Here is a 17,741-nt window from a genome sequence, read left to right as displayed (position 1 = left end):
GCTGATACACATTTTATTGAACATTGATTTCGTGCGCATAACTGACATTCAAATCAGCGATCGCTTCAAGCGTTGTTTCTGAGAGAACAGTTAATTCTACACAAAAAGTGCTAATAAACATTTTTGTTCGAAATTATCTCAGCTACATTTTTTATTTGAAATATTTTTTTTCTACGGCGTACAGATTCTTGGTAAATCTATTTTTTCCGTTTTTACCCCCTTACGAGGGAGTTTTAGGAGGAAGCCTGGGGTTAAAAGTGGTAAACTTTTTGCCTCTTTTTTGAGGTCCCAAAATTGATATTCTCGGCAAAATTTAGCTTGTTGGTATGATTTTTAGAGGTTAAGTGACATTTTCGTCTCCGACGACTGGACTATATACAATATATTATCTTGTATCTATATATTGTATTTATCTTGTATCTATATATTTAAATAATCTTTTTTTAATTTTTTGCAGGTAAGTTTATTCTCTGCTTCAGCAGTTCAAGTATGTAAGGTGAGATTATTTAAGCTTTTTTTTAATTTTAAGAATGCTTTCTTCTCTACATACCGGTTATTGTAATACAAGTAATACAAATGATATTTAATAATTAACTTTCACAATTCTTTTCTTTTTTCCACAATTATAATTTTTGTTCCAATTCTTTTTTTAGAATTCCCTCGTTACATGTAGGGGTTTAGCATTAAGTACCACTAATGTTGCTGTGGAGAACGAGTTTTTCTACTTGTTCCTGTAATATTGACATTTACTACATTGATTTCTTACACAAAACCAGCGCGGCATAAGTACACTTATTCCGCGATTAAAACATATGTCAATGCACGTTATAAGTTAACGTCAAGAATTTTCTTCTTTATGTGTCATCTTCGCTACGAAGATTGGCTATCATGATGGCAATTCTGATTCTGGAGGCTACTGCTCGGAACGGTTGAAGAGAACTGAAAGTGAACTAACTATTCCCTCGGGTTTTTCAACTGAGACATTCTTCTCCTTTCTATGTTGCGCTTACCTCCAATCATGTCAAGAATCAATGCTACCAATTTGGTGCTTCATCTTCTTCAGGTTCCTTCTCACATCGGAGGTTGGAAATCATCATCGCTATTTTAATTTTATTGGCCGCGCTTCTGAATAATTCTAATGAGCTGCAACCGAACCACCCTCTCTAATTTCTTAGCCAGGATATTTTGCGTCGTCCTGGGTTTCTCTTCCCTTGTATCTTCCCTTGTATAATTAACCTATATAATACGAACTTCTCGCTCCTCATTATATGACCCAAATATTGAATCTTTCTAATTTTAACAGTTTTATGACGTCACATTCTTTCTTCATTCTTTGTAACACCTCTATATTACTTACTTTTTCAGTCCACGATATTCTGGGGATTCTCCTGTAGCACCACATCTCAAAGGAGTTTAATTTTTTGATTTCAGACTGTTTTATTGTCCACGCTTCCATGCCGTATATTAAAGTAGAAAAAACGTAACAACGTAGCATTCTTGTGCGGATCTCTAAATTAAGGTTACGGTTGCAAAGTAAGTTCTTCAATTTTATAAACGTGTTTCTTGCCATTTCTATTCCAGATCTTATTTCTTTTGTTTGATCTCCATCTTCGGTTAGCCACTTTCCTAAATATTTATATGTTGTTACTCTTTCGATCGTTGTATTATTGATGATCAGGTTATCTACATTTTGTGGTTTTTGGAGAATATCATTGATTTCGTTTTCTTAAGATTCATTTGCTTCCATGTCACTTGCAAATATGACCGTATCGTCTGCATATTTAATATTATTAATGCTATTTCTGTTGACCAAAATACCTTCCACAATATTCAATAAAGCTTCTTGAAATATCACTTCACTGTAGACGTTGAATAAGAGTGGTAAAAGTATGCACCCTTGTTGAACTCCTCCAAGTATACTTACTTCCTCTGTCAGTTTTCCTTCGACTCTTATTCTTGCTTTCTGATTTTGATACAGATTCGATATAATTTGTAGATCTCTACTATCTATGTTTTTGGTCTTAAGAATACTTAGAAGCTTTTCATGTTGAACTCTGTCAAAAGCTTTTTTAAGATCTATGAAGCAAGCATATATGTCCTAATTCATACTTAATATTCAATTTGGTGCTGAAAGAAATCAACAATTTTATCGTCTTTTAGTTACTTTAAATTCTTTGTGAAGGAAAGTGATATTGCCAAAATAAAATGGCATATTAAATAATATATACGACAAAGACAACTATGTATTATTGATGTCACAAATCTGTCAGGAACCCGAGTTTTTCGCCTTGTCCATATAAAAATACTTGATCACCCATTGAATCAGCAACTTTTATTTCACAATCGATTAACGAAAGAAAACACGCCATAGGCATATCCCTAGACGCCCAGTAAGCATTCGACCAGGTCTGGTACACAGGCCTGACTGAAAAACTCCACCTTGCTGGACTGCCCACAACTTTCGTTAAATTAATAAATTTCTATTTCTCCAATCGGACTATCCGGATCAAAGTTGACAACACTTTATCCTAACCATTCACTCCACAAGCTGGAGTACCCCATACTATACAATGCACAGTCCATAGCAGTGACATTCCCACCCCCGTCGTCAGTATAAATAGGAAACCCTACTGATGTATACTGACGACAATGCGCTCCTTACATCAGGCCCACATAGAGTGCATGGACAAATGTCTGTATTCGAAAGAGCTCACAACTACCTAGAGCTATACCTATTAAGTGGTGACATAGATGGTGAGTGACTATTAACGCCTCCAAAACCCAATTCATACTATTTAAATCTCCCCACTGCCGTGATGTTCAGCGCCGAATAACCCTGCTTGGAGAAGACCTGTATCTCAGAAACTCAGTTTCCTATTTGGGAGTTCATTTTTGTGGGACTCTCAACTGGAAAACCGACAACAAAACACCCTAGACAGGGCAACAAAAAGAACTAAACTCCTGCCAGCGCTATCCGGTAAAATGGACAATACGTCAAATAAAACACTATTGCACACCTATAAAACCTACATAAGACCGACAATCGAATACAAGGCATGCATCTACGCATCACTTAACACCCACCAAATGAACACCATCATGGCCAATGAAAGAAAAATTCTAAGATTCTAAACGAGGAAGCACAGAGACTACCCGTCAGCACTGATACACCAAGTAGCCAATATAACATTAATTAAGGACATAATCTTGACCCTCAGCATTAGGTATGTTCTTCGCACTATAGCAGGCTTGAACAACCGAGTCAAACAAATACTGAAAACTTCTTGCAATCGCCGAGAACAAATACTCACCGGAGTTCGTAAAAGGAAAATTTCATTTCCTCCAGCAAAGCTTCTACACAACACTGAAAACGAACTTCCTGATAAGTATTTTGATATATTAGAATCAATCCCCATAAAATATCTCTGCTAACAACTGCAAGCCAAAAACGCTAATTAAGAGCCGTTCCTAGTATGGTAACACCTTGAAGTACCTCCCTTTGGCTTGCTTCGCTTACCAACAATTCCTCTTGTGCGCTTCTTATCACAATACTCCAACTTCTGAACCCCAGCTTTCTAGCACTCCACCACTACAACTCCACACGCATCATCACCCATACGTTTACCACACCCTCTGGCTTCACAGACAAAAAAAGGAGCACCCCTTCCTTGAAGAGGTAGAAGCGTAAGCAAGGTAAAAACATGGTATCATCACTATTATGATCATTTTTCCCTACCTTTGCCGGCAATCTAAATAGTCTAGTGAGATGAATAGTTGAAAAACTGAAATAAATAAAAATCAACTACATCTAAATACTATTATAGCGGTCATATTTATTTTAGTATTTATGTATCTGTCATCTTCAGATCATGCTTTCTTGTTGGTATTGATATTTCATGTATCCAAAAGATTTCCGCGTAATATATTCTTCATAAAAATTCTACGTAGGAAATGACTTGTTTAAAAATTTTGTCACTAAAGGTTAGATTTTTTACTTTTTTTATATAATCATAAAATTAATTAGCTCCAATAAACAGAATCAAATATAACACAAAATATAGCCTTGATAACTGGTTTCTAATTTTACTAAAATTTTTGCATTAAAACTAATTCCAACAAATATAAATATAGAACTAGGAGGTTTTATAAATTAGTAGTACCATGCTAATATATTCAAAGATATTAGTTATTTATGGATATTAGTCGAAATATTTATATAATTCTAACATTTATATCTGTTGTTGATAAATACGAAATCGCATTTTTGAATTAGTGGCCTAATAGATAAAAATTCTAGTCCAGAAAAATGAATAAGTATATTGTATAATTTTTAGTGTATTTTTTAATGCATTGTTGCCAAGTTAAATATATGTAATTTAGATGAAATATTCTCGAGTTTCTGCATTTAATTTTTCCTAATATATTGTTCTTCATTGTGGTTTTTTTATCTTTTCTTGATCTTTTGATATACCAGGGAGGATCTGTGAAAAAACGAGTAAATTTGGATGTGGGAGGTGGCATTCGGATTTTTGCAGACATAGTTCAGTGATAACTTAAGTAATAATAGTAAACTTTAAATATAAATATTAAATAAACTTTAATAATAAAAAATTTTAATATTTACAAATTACTAAAAACATCGATTTTTTCTACTTTCCTTGCTGATAAATTTAAAACAATTAATATTGGAGCAAAGTCGTAATGAATTATTTTTTAAATAACGTCAATTAAGTTTTATATAATACTTTTTTTTCTATATTAATTATTGTTTTAGTTTATTACCCTGCAAGGGCGTAGGAAATTTCGACACTAAGCAGGTAGCGACTAAAATTTAATGGCAATTTTCGACACCAGCCCCAATTCCCGTTTTTATCTTACAGGTATATTCGACACCAAATAAATATAGCTGTGACATAAATAAAATACCATAATTAATTTATTTATTTATTTTAATAAAAGTAATGTGCATTTTATTTCTTTATAACTGTAATAATATCTAAATATAATACAACTAGTACCTAATTTTTGTACATTTTACCGTTAATATATTTGTATACAATGATTTATTTGCTATTATAGGAATGATAAGATACAGCTTTTATAAAATCTAACCTACGTATTTGTTGGGATCGTAGTTTATCCATCATTTTCTCCAAAAATGCCAATTTAGCCTTAACAGTAGTATCTTTGATTTTTGCTAGTATATGTAAACTATTTATTTTGACATAAGTGTCTACTTGAAATTCTTTTAACTTTTCAATAAAAATAAAAATAGAAGGATGTGTTGAATAAAAAGAAGAATTAAATCTCGAAAGAAAGGATTCACAGGCATTTGTGGTCCTCGCAATAGACGGATTCTGATTAGACCATATGTGTGGTGGAAATAGAGCGCTATCGAAAATGTAATTTTTCAGTGAATAATCTGCATATATATATCAAGTGTTGCGTTTATAGGTTTATATGACATTAAATCATAAAGAAAGCATTCTTCAACTTCTGCTGGATTTAAATAAGTTAAACCAAACGTATGCCTTAACCATTTTCCAATTTCTGAATTTGTATCCTTATATTCTTGTACCAAACCCAAAGATTGAATTTTTTTAAACCAGTTTTGGTGTAAGTGAAAACGGCATCCACTAATTTTTGCATTGGGCCACATATACAATAAAGCACAGTGAATTGCTTTTCAAAGTCCACAAATATTTCAGTTGGCTCTAATGATAATTGAAATGTTTCAAAAATCTTAGACCTTAATAAAGAAAATAAATTTTTGTATGTCATTGACAATTTGTCCTTTAACAAACAGTATGCTAAAGGAACATAATGTCCATTTTCCAAGCCATGTATAGTAAATAATTGTAGAAAATATTTGGTACTGTATGAAAATGTACCATCCATATACAAAGTTTTTAATTTACACAACAAACGAATATTTGTCTCGCATGAAAATACAATTACATTTAATTCAGGATGATTTAAAAACAAAAAACTTTCATTGCGACAGGTTTTAGGAGAATAATTACTAACCGCGTTATGGACTTCTGATATGCTTCTTGGTAACGAACCTGGTAACAGTTTACGACGACAGTTGTAAATGTTCTTTCTTATGCTAGCTATGTCAGGAACCGTCAGCAAATTGGCATCACACTCAGCAACATCAGTTCTTGTAATTTTGGCAGGCTTTTCCGATATGTCCTCTTGGGCTTTTCTTTTACATGCATTGGTTACCATCTTTACTTCAAGCTTTTTTGGATCGGCTTCATGATTATGTACCAAATCACTTCTTGTGATGGTGAGGTCCTCACAGCCTATTGTAAACACTTTTGCGGAACACTTAGTGTTTCTTTGGATGCAGCGCCAAAATATCTCGCCGCTTTTTAACACTTTCTGTTTCGAGAACGAATGATGCTCCACCACTAATAAATCTCGACCACGGGCACGTGGTCGTGCACAAGTCAACGTCAAACAAGAAATAAATTACAACTGAAATAATTTAGTCACAAGTACACAAGTGCCACGCTCCCCGCCGTGACAATAAATATTGGGAAAACCCGCTTGTCCTGCTTGGGTGCAAATGTCCATCGCCGCTAATTACCTACCTACCTGCTTTACGCCGCGGTGTCGAAATTTCATATAATAAAATTTGACCCTTCGATTACCCCAGGTACAAAGACAATTTGGTGTCGAAAGTTCGCCCGCCGCTCTGCAATATAGCAATCAATACAAAAAAGAGGGAGAAACAAGCCTTTTCTTATTCATTGTTTTTCAACTACTTAAATTGCACTGAAGACTCATAATTCGTCTGGAAAATCTTTATAACATAATAAAATAGCACACCAAATTTCATTAAAATCGATTTAAGAGATTTCGCATAATAATTTTGCAATCTATTTTTTTTAAAATTGATTTTTTTTAATCTTGCCCAACAAAAACTAAACTATATAGAAGTTTCCCAATGTGTTTACTTATAAAAACGCACTTAACCTATCTTTTTTTTTTCTCTGAGGGTAGAAATTTCTAAAAACGGTTAACCCATCCCTGGGCATGGATGGCGTGTGTTGGATTCAGGGTAGAGGAGTACATCCGAGTCCATTTCCACTTAAAACAATTAGGTCCTGCAAACAAATGCCTTTCTGTTATCCTGCCTAGAAAACCAACCTCTCCTACTTTTGCGCAGTTGACTGTCGCACGTACCGTACTTCGAAAGTGGGATGGCCGCTGTAAGGCTGACGACACTTTCGGAGCATTACCTTCTTTTATCTATATCTTATCTCTGTCCTTGGCCCGGCTGGTGTTTTCCTTCTTCTTCTTTCTTTTTAATTACTGTTACAATGTAATTATGTACAAGATTCCATCCCTCGTTACTTCCTGTCATCTTCACTATCATCTCCCTCACAGTAACAGGGTTCGTACCTATTTCTCTATACATTATGTTTCTCTCCACTTTCCATCTATTACACTCCAGCATTGTGTAAGTAACAGTGTCAGAGTACTCACAGTATAGTCATTTATCTGTATCTATCTTTCTGAATCTATGAAGATATGACCTAAAACACCCATGCCCTGTGAGGACTTGCGTCATGTAGTAATCAAGTCGCCTGTGACCACAGTCCACCAATCTTTTAGGCTCAGGATCAGGATCAGCATCTTGGTCCACTGAGCAACATTTTCCGTGTTGTTCCACTCTTCTTGCCATCTTTCTCTTTATTTTTTCTTTATGGCTGCTGTAAAAAATTCTCTTCTCTCATAGAGATGTGTCCTTTCTACTGCTAACAAATGAAGAGGAACACAACCCGTGATAGTCCACAAGACCGCCGCAGATATAGTCCTTTAGGCGCATGTTACTCGCAATAGAGTTGTTGTCTACTCGTATCATGAGGCCTTTGTAGGTCTGTATCTCTATCGCCTCACTCCAGACTGGTGCTGCGTAAAGAATGATTGACTGCACAACACCGTGTAAGACAAAAGTTCCATCTCTTGTCTTTTCCGTTTACCTTCAAGAATGATGGCTTCGGTCTTCTCTGCTGCGAGTTCTAGTCCGTGATCTGCCATCCAGACCTTCACGAGGTTGTCCGTATGTCTTACCCGAAATCGGAGATCCGGCTCGTCCCGCGCTACTATCAGCACAGCGACGGGGGTTATACCTTCTCCATATTCGCAGTTCATGACCCTGACATATGCCAGGTTCCATAGCGTCGGACCCAAGACCGATCCCTGTGAGACTCCAACCGGTACGTCAACGAGCGTACCCTTCTCAACCATGATTTTTCTCTCGGAAAGATATTCCGCCATCACATTCATGAGATAGTTAGGACACTCCCTCTCTTTCAATGTCCGCATCACCTCTGCAGAGCGTTGAATGCATTTCTAATATCGAAGAGCAGCAGAGCCGCCCAGCGCTGTTCATCCCCAATGTTGTACAATGCCTCGATTATACTCAAAATTTCGTCAACTGTGCTCTTCCCTTTATAGAATGCGAATTGTCTCGGGGATATGTCTCTTCAGGAAATGTCTATGCTTCAAGCAATGCATTCATATGATCCAAAAGCAACCTAGTTCTAAATCGTTTACCACTTCGGGCGGTATCTGGTCTAATCCGGGGGACCTACGTGTCTTAAGTGCATCCAATACCTCGACTAATTCATCTATGGTAAAGGGTACGACCCGCTCAGCTACCTCGTTCCTCCATACTCCATGCCATCTACCTGACGGAAAAAGCTCTCGTTTTACCTTAAGCTTTTTGTGTAGTGGCATTTCGTTGAGGGGTATTCATGAAACTTTTTCATTGCAATCCTATATCCCTGACCAAAGATGTCCTCACCCAGCTTGTCACACAGTACTCTCCAATGACTTCTTTTTTCTGTACGAATTTTTCTGTAGAGTTCTTTCTTTCGTGAGCGGGACTCTATTTCGATTAGCTAAATTTGCTCGACTACAACAGACTTTATCTTTGCTCCGCCCCTTGCCCTCGTTATCCTTCTCCTCATAACTATGCAATCATCTCTGAGCTCTTCGATGTCCGCACTTCATCCGTATGGCATCCTGCTCACCTCTCAACGACCTATTCTTCTGCCTTCTACAGCTTCTTTCATGACTCGTCCCAGGTTTTCCACCGTTGGCGTTTGACTCTGTATCATACCTACTCTCAATTTAATGAGTTTCTCATATGTTTTCCAGTCGTACCCACCACCGTATCCGACTCTGGACATCCCAGACATGCGAACCTTGTTAGTAGTTCCTGCTCCGGTTATCAAGAATCCGATGTATCGATGTTCCGTTCCAGTATAATCTGCCAAGACTGACCAATCTTTTGTTTTTGCTGTTACTCCCTGAATAGCCATGGTTACATCGATTTACGTACCCGTACCTTTCCTCACGAATGTGGGTTCCAGACCACTGTTCAGTACCACCAAATCCAAAGTACCCACCCAATCAGATAATATTCTACCGCGAGTATCGGTGATGGGGAACCCCCACTTCGCTGCTTTTGCTTTGAAATCTCCTAGCACTACGCATTCTCCTCTCATTTAACCCGAGCTTTTCGCCTTATTTAATTATATCTTCATCATTGAATAATCTATTCACTTAGATTTAAAACAATTTTAAAATCATGTAAATTCTTTGAATAAATCACGGAGTTCCAAATGTTAGTTCCATTTTAATGGCTTGTTAGCTAAATCAGGAAGAATAACAAACTTGCGCAATGCGAGGCATTTCTCTAGTGTCCATCGCACAGATAAAGTTAAGTAACTTCAATTTTAAAGTAAAAAATTCTGTTGACATTCTATTTATTCAATTGTCACTTTCTGAAGTCTTTGACTCTATAAATGGTTTTAGGGGTAAACTGAGTTATGGTCCTGATAATATCTTATATTTGTTTCTCTTTCAGCACTTAGGTTATCTCTTGGTCTCGTGTGTTAAGCGATCTGATGTTCCATATCGTAATTCTTATCTGGGTTTTGGATATTTTTCTTCTGTCCGTATATCTTGCTGTGATTGTCTTCATATTATCAATCTGGTTCCGAGGCTTCACATTGTTTCTTTGAACAGTTTTCGTTTTTACGATTGGTAAGTTGCTAACCTTGTGTGTTGTAGTAGACCAGATGTGAGGTTTAAGTAGATGGGGTTTTATCTAATCACTACACTCATAAAGATTTTTGAATTTAAACGTTTTTATTGACTATAAATTTGAACTTACTATAACAGAAGTTGAAAAAAAAAACAAGAAGGTTATATGTATGTGTGTTAAGGTTGACAGTTTGAACTAGAATGTCTGCTTTTGGTAACTGTTTCAATATAGTCCCTACGAAAGGCGGTGGTGGTAAAAAACATATGAGCCGCACTCGGATAGTCTCGGTTTCAAATTCATTTAGCGTAAACAAACCTTGCCAATCACCCTCCACATTTTATCCGGGATTGAGATTGGCTGTGGTAACCGCAGAGCTACTCGATCCACCTAGCAATTACCCCAAGTAGTGGTTAATTGTGATTATTACTTAATCCAGTTACTTAATCAAGTTCTCCCGAAATATCTTTTATTTTTTATTATTGTCATGTTTTGGTGCTAATTCTATTATTTTTTCTTCAAAAAATATATATATTTTTTAATATTAAAAACATCGTAAATCTTCATTTTTGTTTATTGCGAATATTCTCAAGAAACTGTTGCTTATCAATATAAATTCTGAATTGAGGAAAGGTAGAACAGAAAAATGATCAAACCACAACATTGATAAAACTATGCTTTTGCTTTTCCTTCTACTATAATTTTAACAATCATCTTTCCGCGGATTACTTTAAATTTGATATTTTGCGGTATGGATCACGTTGCGGCGCGATAATGCAATCACACGGAAGCCAAATGATGATAAAAAACGTATGTATTTACTGGTTGTTCTAATAAAAATGTTTACAACAAATTCTGCAAACTAAAGTGAATTGATGACTAAGCATCACTGACACATAATCTGCAGTCTTGATTGTGTTGGTGTCAGTTGTCAGTGTACATGAAGTTATATTTCATCTAAAATACGGAATTCTATACCAAATATTTGAGTAGGTACCTCCAAAGTTACGCTTATAGTTTTCTTATAACTTGTATATAAAAGTATTGATTTGTAATGAAATTTAGAGAGTTAAGGTAATATATCTAACAACTATATCATACCCAGTTCTTGTATGTTTTTACTAATGAACAAATCGTCATAAAATTGATACATTTTAATTATTATAAGTGGAAATATATAATAAACTAGTTATTTAGCCCGTCACCGTGCGACGGGGGATCCAATCAACTGCCATTTACACTCACTCCACTCAATTTTTTATGTCTTCCTCCTATTTAAGGCTAGGACGACAACAAAATGATATTTTAATCTGTTGTACAACTTTCATAACAAATAAGTCACTTTTGGAGAATTGCTGAACTTTTGCGTAAAGTCGTCTTACGAAATCGATCTACCTATAAAAACCAGCGTAATTCTAGTTCAGCAATTCATTTTTTGGGAAATATATAATGGTTTTGTATTATATTTTTTACCGATCACCAAATTCGCAGCCAATTCTTTAGGTTCAACGAACTTTCAAAAGAATTAAACTTAAATTTTTAAAATAATAAACTTCTTGCATGAAAGGGCCGGTCTTTTCACTTCCAATATTGTCCTATCTGACAGATAATTATCTGAAGAAGATACATTCATTCATAAAATAAAATGTACCTGTCTTTTCACTGCCATTTTCTGTAAGCCATCAAAATGTAAAATTTATTTGGGAACACACCAATATTGAATTAATTGTCAAAAAAATCACACTAATGTTTTAATATCTCTTTTGATTATTAAGTATTGTCAGATTATAGCTAAAAATCTCTTGTTTGTTATAAAAGAAGTACGATTAGGAGGTAGAATTAGTTTGTTTTTCCTGCAAACTACCACCTCAAGACATTGTTTTTTATATTTTTATAAGGTTTATTTTGACGGCGACTTATGGAAATCAAAATAATAATATGAAATATTTTATTTTACAATTTGTGGTTTCTTCCGAAGAAATATTTAAAAAACAAAATTTTAGATTTACCTAACTGTACATTTTTTTAAATATACTAATAATTATAGCTGCATAAATTGCCAATTCGAAAAGATCAGAGAGATAGTTCCTTGATATACCTACGCAATCTTAACCAATCTTCCGTTCGAAACTAGACTAAAAATTTATATTTAGCAATTCAGTTCTCGGCAACATCTCTCGCAAACTGTCTGCATTAAAAGTGACGTTTTGGCTAGATGTTTAGAGGAAGTGTTAAATAAAGTGTTCGTGTTATGACTTCGGAAAATAACCGCAACAGGTGTACATGTTAGGATATCGAGAAAGTGATATGGGACTTTTTGAAGGTATTAATGTAGTATATCTATAGTTATTTTTGATTTGTATCATGCGGTCTGAATATCATTACCGGTGGATCTTAAAAATCCTTTTTTATGCTTAAATTAATTATGCAAGTTTTAAATTTTAAAATAGCTTTTTTTAAAGCAATGTAACATTTTCTAAATCAACATAATAATATACTCTTATACAGTGCGTCTAGAAATTAACCTGAACTATTCATTTTTGTTACTTGAACTATGAAATTACAACAGCCAATACTCTTAATACAATCTTAATTTAACTCTTGCTACTTTACTAAATGTCCAGGTATGTATAAAACTATTCAAAGCCTTTCAATAATGGTGGTCTAGGTATGTACAACTAATCGAACCAAACATTTCTTATTTCGATCATTCAACTTCTTGACATAAAGCATGACTCGTTTCAAGACCATTTATAAAATATTTAGGGTGTTGTAATAGTTTACAGCAGGGGTTCTTTACAGCCATGGCGCCCTTAACGTTCAGACTATTTGTGACGGTGCCCTTAATATTAAACAAAGCTTTAAAGTCTTAAATGTAAATGAACGTGAAATACTAAATACACAGCTTTTAGCGAGTAGCGAATTAACAAGGTCGATAGCTACACATAGCTACAATAGCTACACATAAATATCCAATGGGAGCGCTCCAACGAAATTAAACACCACATAAGGAAGGCAAATCAGCATTCGTAAAGAGGAAATATATCTTCAGGTGCCATGTCATCATCAGATATTATGTTGTAGGCGCATTTTAAGAATTGTATGGGTCGATCTTGTGACTATTGATGTTTACGTAGAACGGAGAAGGAACACAAGATCGCTCATATAATCAAAGCAGCAAATCAGAATATCTTAATCATAGTATGAGAAATGAACAGATATAGTCGAACACGATATCTTGAAATTGTCGGGCCTGGGAAATTTGTCCAACTTACCGAAAGTTCGAGTTAATAAGAGTTCGAGTTATCAAGATCTTTATTCGATCTTCAGCCTTCAAGATTTTTTTTTTATTTCCCAAATCTTCCTCTGTTACTTCCGTCCCAATTTCTTAAATAGGTGTAGCGAATCCACACATCTAGGAGTGTAAGAAACCCTGCTTAACACACCTAGATCCAGGAGTATAGCCTCAAAATCTCGTGCTACAACTATCATGCAGATGAGTAAGAGAGGTCAAGGTTGGTCCACCGGAGAGTTGATCGCGTTCTTGGATCGTTTTGTGCTAGTTCTGTGTTTTTGTTGGCAGAGGCTAGCTTTTATGATTTAGAAGCGAAGCTTTTGTACTGTCGTTGAATTACTTATTCTCTTAGTAAAATGTTGTGGCGAGCGTCACGAAAGTGGCGCCACCAAATACCGGATTTCGTGGCGCTACTTCTACTACAGAAGGGCCTTGGTAAGGCGCTGTAAACAGTTGGAAAGTCCATTTGTGCTGAAGTTCTGAAGTTAAGTTAAGCCTACTCTTCCACTTTTGTATTAATATAACTTATTATTTTTAAACATCTTATTTAGTTAATATAATAATTAAATTTACTATCAGAAGATATTTATTTATATTTTCATAATTTCATATAAATACAATTAGTAAAACATTTTAAAAAATTTCATATTTATACAGTCACAACGGAAGAGTCCATTTGTGTACCTAACGGGGGGGTGGCCGTTAAGTATACAAAATGTCAAAACTGACCATAGTTTGTTATTTTGTTTTTTGAAATGTTTCATAATTTTTTTTAATTTAAAAATACGACGCATAGTATGAAGCTTCGCGCTAGTCTGCATACCGCCTACTGTACCACTTTTTTCATCTTTTTGGTTGACAAAAGACGATTATATGGTGCTTATATATAAAGAGCTAAATATTCTGCATATATTTCCTGTGAATTTTTCATATGACTCTTCTGTCTATAATATCTATACACTAAATACTTTATTTGAAACTTTACAGTAAACTGGTTTTTCTTGTCTATTCTTCTCTTATAGCTCACATATTTATCATGACACAACGATATTTCAATTTTAATTTACATGGTTCGTACATTTTTAGATAAAAATATAGCTTATCGATTGGTTATCGCACTTTTGGAATTGCAACAACGTAATTTTGTATGATAAAAGTGACAAGTGTCAGTTTGCCCGTGAAAGGATTTCAATTTTAACCAAATTTTCCACGTAAGTACAAATATTTGCAAATATTACGTGTATATAAGCTGTTGGTAGAAATTATGCTTTTGCTGAAAAAATGATTTTTAATGTCGAATTTGTCTTGTTATTGCTGAGTTATTAATGAGTCTATTGCTGTTTTATTTTTATTAATTGGTTTCTAGTAATATCCTTATTGTCACGTTTTTCATGTAACTACTTAAGCACTCTTCGCTCTATACAATCTTCAATAGTACAACCCGATATTTATATTGTAGTGCCATGTCCTTAATTAATCTTATCGTTGTCGTTTCAATACTCCTTATTAGTTTTTTTTTTTGTGAAAGTTTCTACGCAAGTCTCGGATACATACAAGGGGTGATCAAAAAGTTGCGAGACCAATCCCTTAATACTTAAAAATATTAGAAATAAAGAGCGGATAATAAGCATGATTAGAAAGATCAAAATAAGCACTTACATCAGCACAAAATTCTGCCAAAATAAGCAAAATATTTCTAAAAGAAGTATGTTTTAAGAAAAAGTACCATAGCCTAAAAATTTTATTCGTGAGAACTACATACACGAAATAACTAGTGTTACAGCCTGTAATATGTGATAATACGGCCCTAACATATTTCTTTATTAAATACGCCCCTGTACTATACTCTTTTGTAAATATATTTACTTTATCGCAAAAAGGTCGAATTTTCGTTAAATGGCTTTTTAAGTTTTTATCTCATAAATCACAGACCCTTTCATATATTCTAAAAATGATTATTTACATTATCGACACAAACCAAACAATTCGAATTGATCCTTTTACACACCTGTATATATAAATTGGACCCTTTTAGGGTCTACATCAGTGAACGAAATACACATCATCATCATCATCATTTGGCTCTACAACTCTATGTGAGTCTTGGCCGCGTTTACTATTTCCCTCCATTGTTCCTCCCAGCTATTTCCAATTGCTTAATTCCCATTTTGCGTAGATCACTGGCTACTGCGTCCTTCCATATCTTTCTTGGGCGGCCAACTGACCTTCTGCTATCAGGCCTTTCCCAGAATGTGGCGTTCAGGTGTCTTTCGTTACTCAATCTTAGTACGTGGCCCGCGAATCTTATTCGGTTTGCTTTAATGTAGCGTACTATGTTTTCATCTCCATATACTGTCTGGAGTTCATCATTGTGTCTTCTTCTCCATTTTCCTGTTGTCTCTTCTCTGCAAGGCCCATATATAGTCTTCAGTATCTTTCTTTCCAGTACCAGTTATTTTGTCGTTTCCCGCTGGTTCAGAGTCCATGTCTCGCTTCCATACGTTATTGTGGGACGAATTAGTGTCTTGTACATTCTGATTTTTGCTGGTTTTGAAAGTATTTTTGATTTAAGTACGGTGATTAATGAGTAATATGCCCTGTTTCCTGCAATGATCCTGGCTGCCACGTCCTTTTCATATTTATTTTCAGATGTTATGATCGCTCCCAGGTACTTGAATTCTTTGACGACTTGTACGACGATAGTAGACGACAAAGTTGTATTCATTGATTGTTACGTTTTGTCTAACCCTTGGTATTGGGTTCTTCGTAACCACCATGTACTTGGTTTTGACCTCGTTGACCTTTAGACCAACTTCCTTGGCTCCGTTTTCGAATAGAGTGAAAACTTCTTTTGCATCTCTGGTGGACTGTGCAATTGTGTCCACATCATCCTCAAACGACAATAGTATTTTTGATCCTTGGGCGGCAAATCCGTTTGTCAATTGTTTTTTGTGTTTGTCAGCATTTCTTATTCTTCTTTTCTCACTAAAAGATTTCAATAGCCGGTCGTAAAATATTTTATTGCTTTTGAATTTGCAAAACTACAAAGCCATAAAAAAGATAGTAAAAAATCTCCCCTCGTTTAAAATCTCTATAAAATGCTGGTTGTGTTTCTGTAACAAAAACAATCTCTCGTCCGCAGTCAGACAATTATCTCAATGCTCTATTACACATTCTCTCGTCTTTAGTGGAACAAACTTACAACACTACCGCACTCTCTTACATACCTCACGCGCTCTCCACAACAATACATAGTCAGCGGTCGGACATTTATCTTGACGCTCTATTACAGAATATCTCGTCCTCAGTAGGACACTCATCTCGACGCTCTACACGCATTATATATCGCAGTTCTCAGTTAATAGATCTATATCTCGCCTATTTGTAAAATTAACTGTGCTCGAATAAAATAAAAATACTTGAACTCGCAGTCGACATTATTTCTTCAGCATCAAATTGTACATTGCTTCGACTAAGATTAATTAAGCGGAGTCTTTCATAGTCAACCACTTAAAAATTTGATTTTCGTCTTATATTGGAGAAAAGGAACAACCAGAATAACTGGATTATTCAACATTTTAGATTGTAACAGTTTTTAGTTACTGATTTATAGCTGGAGCCCTCTTCATTCAGTTCTATTTTTTAAAATCTTTAATTACAGGAAAACTTTTTGAGTAAACAAGCAGACCACATTCCCCATCTTCTCCGAAAATCGGCTGCGGAGAGAATGGTGCACTTTGCAATGGTTCAAGATTTTTTTTGTATGATTGAATTCGAACAGGCGCTTTCAAAAATATTTTTTAACATTATTTATCAATTCTTCGTTGAAGTAGTTGTATGAGATGATTTTCTATCGTGGATTAATGCACCTTTGGACTTAAGAATAAATCTTCTCTTGTTTCAAGCGGATTCCTGAAGCCAAATTGTATCTTGTTGATACCTTGTTCCAGTAGGTAGTAAGGTCACTAGTGTAAACTGTATATAGAATAGGCGCAAGAAACCCTGTGGGACTCGTGCTAGACGAGTTAATGGAGTAGATAGTTTGTCAGCGACTTTTACAAGGATAGTCTGAGCAGAAAGGTAGGAGCAAATTATTCGCAAGAAAGAAATAAGCACTAGAGTTTAAGGTAGTTTTTCGATCAGCCCGGTATGCCAGACTTTATAGAATGCCTTTTGGACATCTAAAAAGATGCCGATAGTTTGCCTGTTGTGCTTATTAATTGCCTGAGAAGTATAGGTTGTTGATTGCATTCTGGAATAAACTGTATTATACGTGTATTTTGATAACTGCATTAGAATTGTCTATAGGCAAGCATATGACCGACTGTGTAAGGAAATGAACGTTATTTTTTTGTACTAATCAAATCTAATGTTGATGAG

The 17,741-nt window shown here is 35.1% G+C and overlaps 1 protein-coding gene across 9 annotated transcripts in view; it reads left to right on the top strand.

The window, feature by feature from the left end:
- Hnf4 (Hepatocyte nuclear factor 4) overlaps positions 1-17,741 on the top strand; it is a 290,760-nt gene that overhangs the window by 100,899 nt on the left and 172,120 nt on the right. The window contains exon 1 of one of the 9 annotated variants that reach the window (XM_072543890.1): positions 12,335-12,389. The exons of 7 other annotated variants lie outside the window; for them this stretch is intronic. In XM_072543890.1, the coding sequence (XP_072399991.1) occupies positions 12,350-12,389 (40 nt within the window). In that variant the 5' untranslated portion in view covers positions 12,335-12,349. Of the gene's footprint in view, positions 1-12,334; positions 12,390-14,454; positions 14,573-17,741 lie in introns of those variants that run through there. One more of the 9 variants, XM_072543893.1, reaches the window with a different exon arrangement.

This window comes from Diabrotica undecimpunctata, chromosome 9 (assembly GCF_040954645.1).
Source record: "Diabrotica undecimpunctata isolate CICGRU chromosome 9, icDiaUnde3, whole genome shotgun sequence".
Taxonomy (NCBI): Eukaryota; Metazoa; Arthropoda; class Insecta; order Coleoptera; family Chrysomelidae; genus Diabrotica; species Diabrotica undecimpunctata.
Note: the sequence above shows the minus strand (reverse complement) of the source record. Positions and strands in the feature narration are given on the sequence as shown.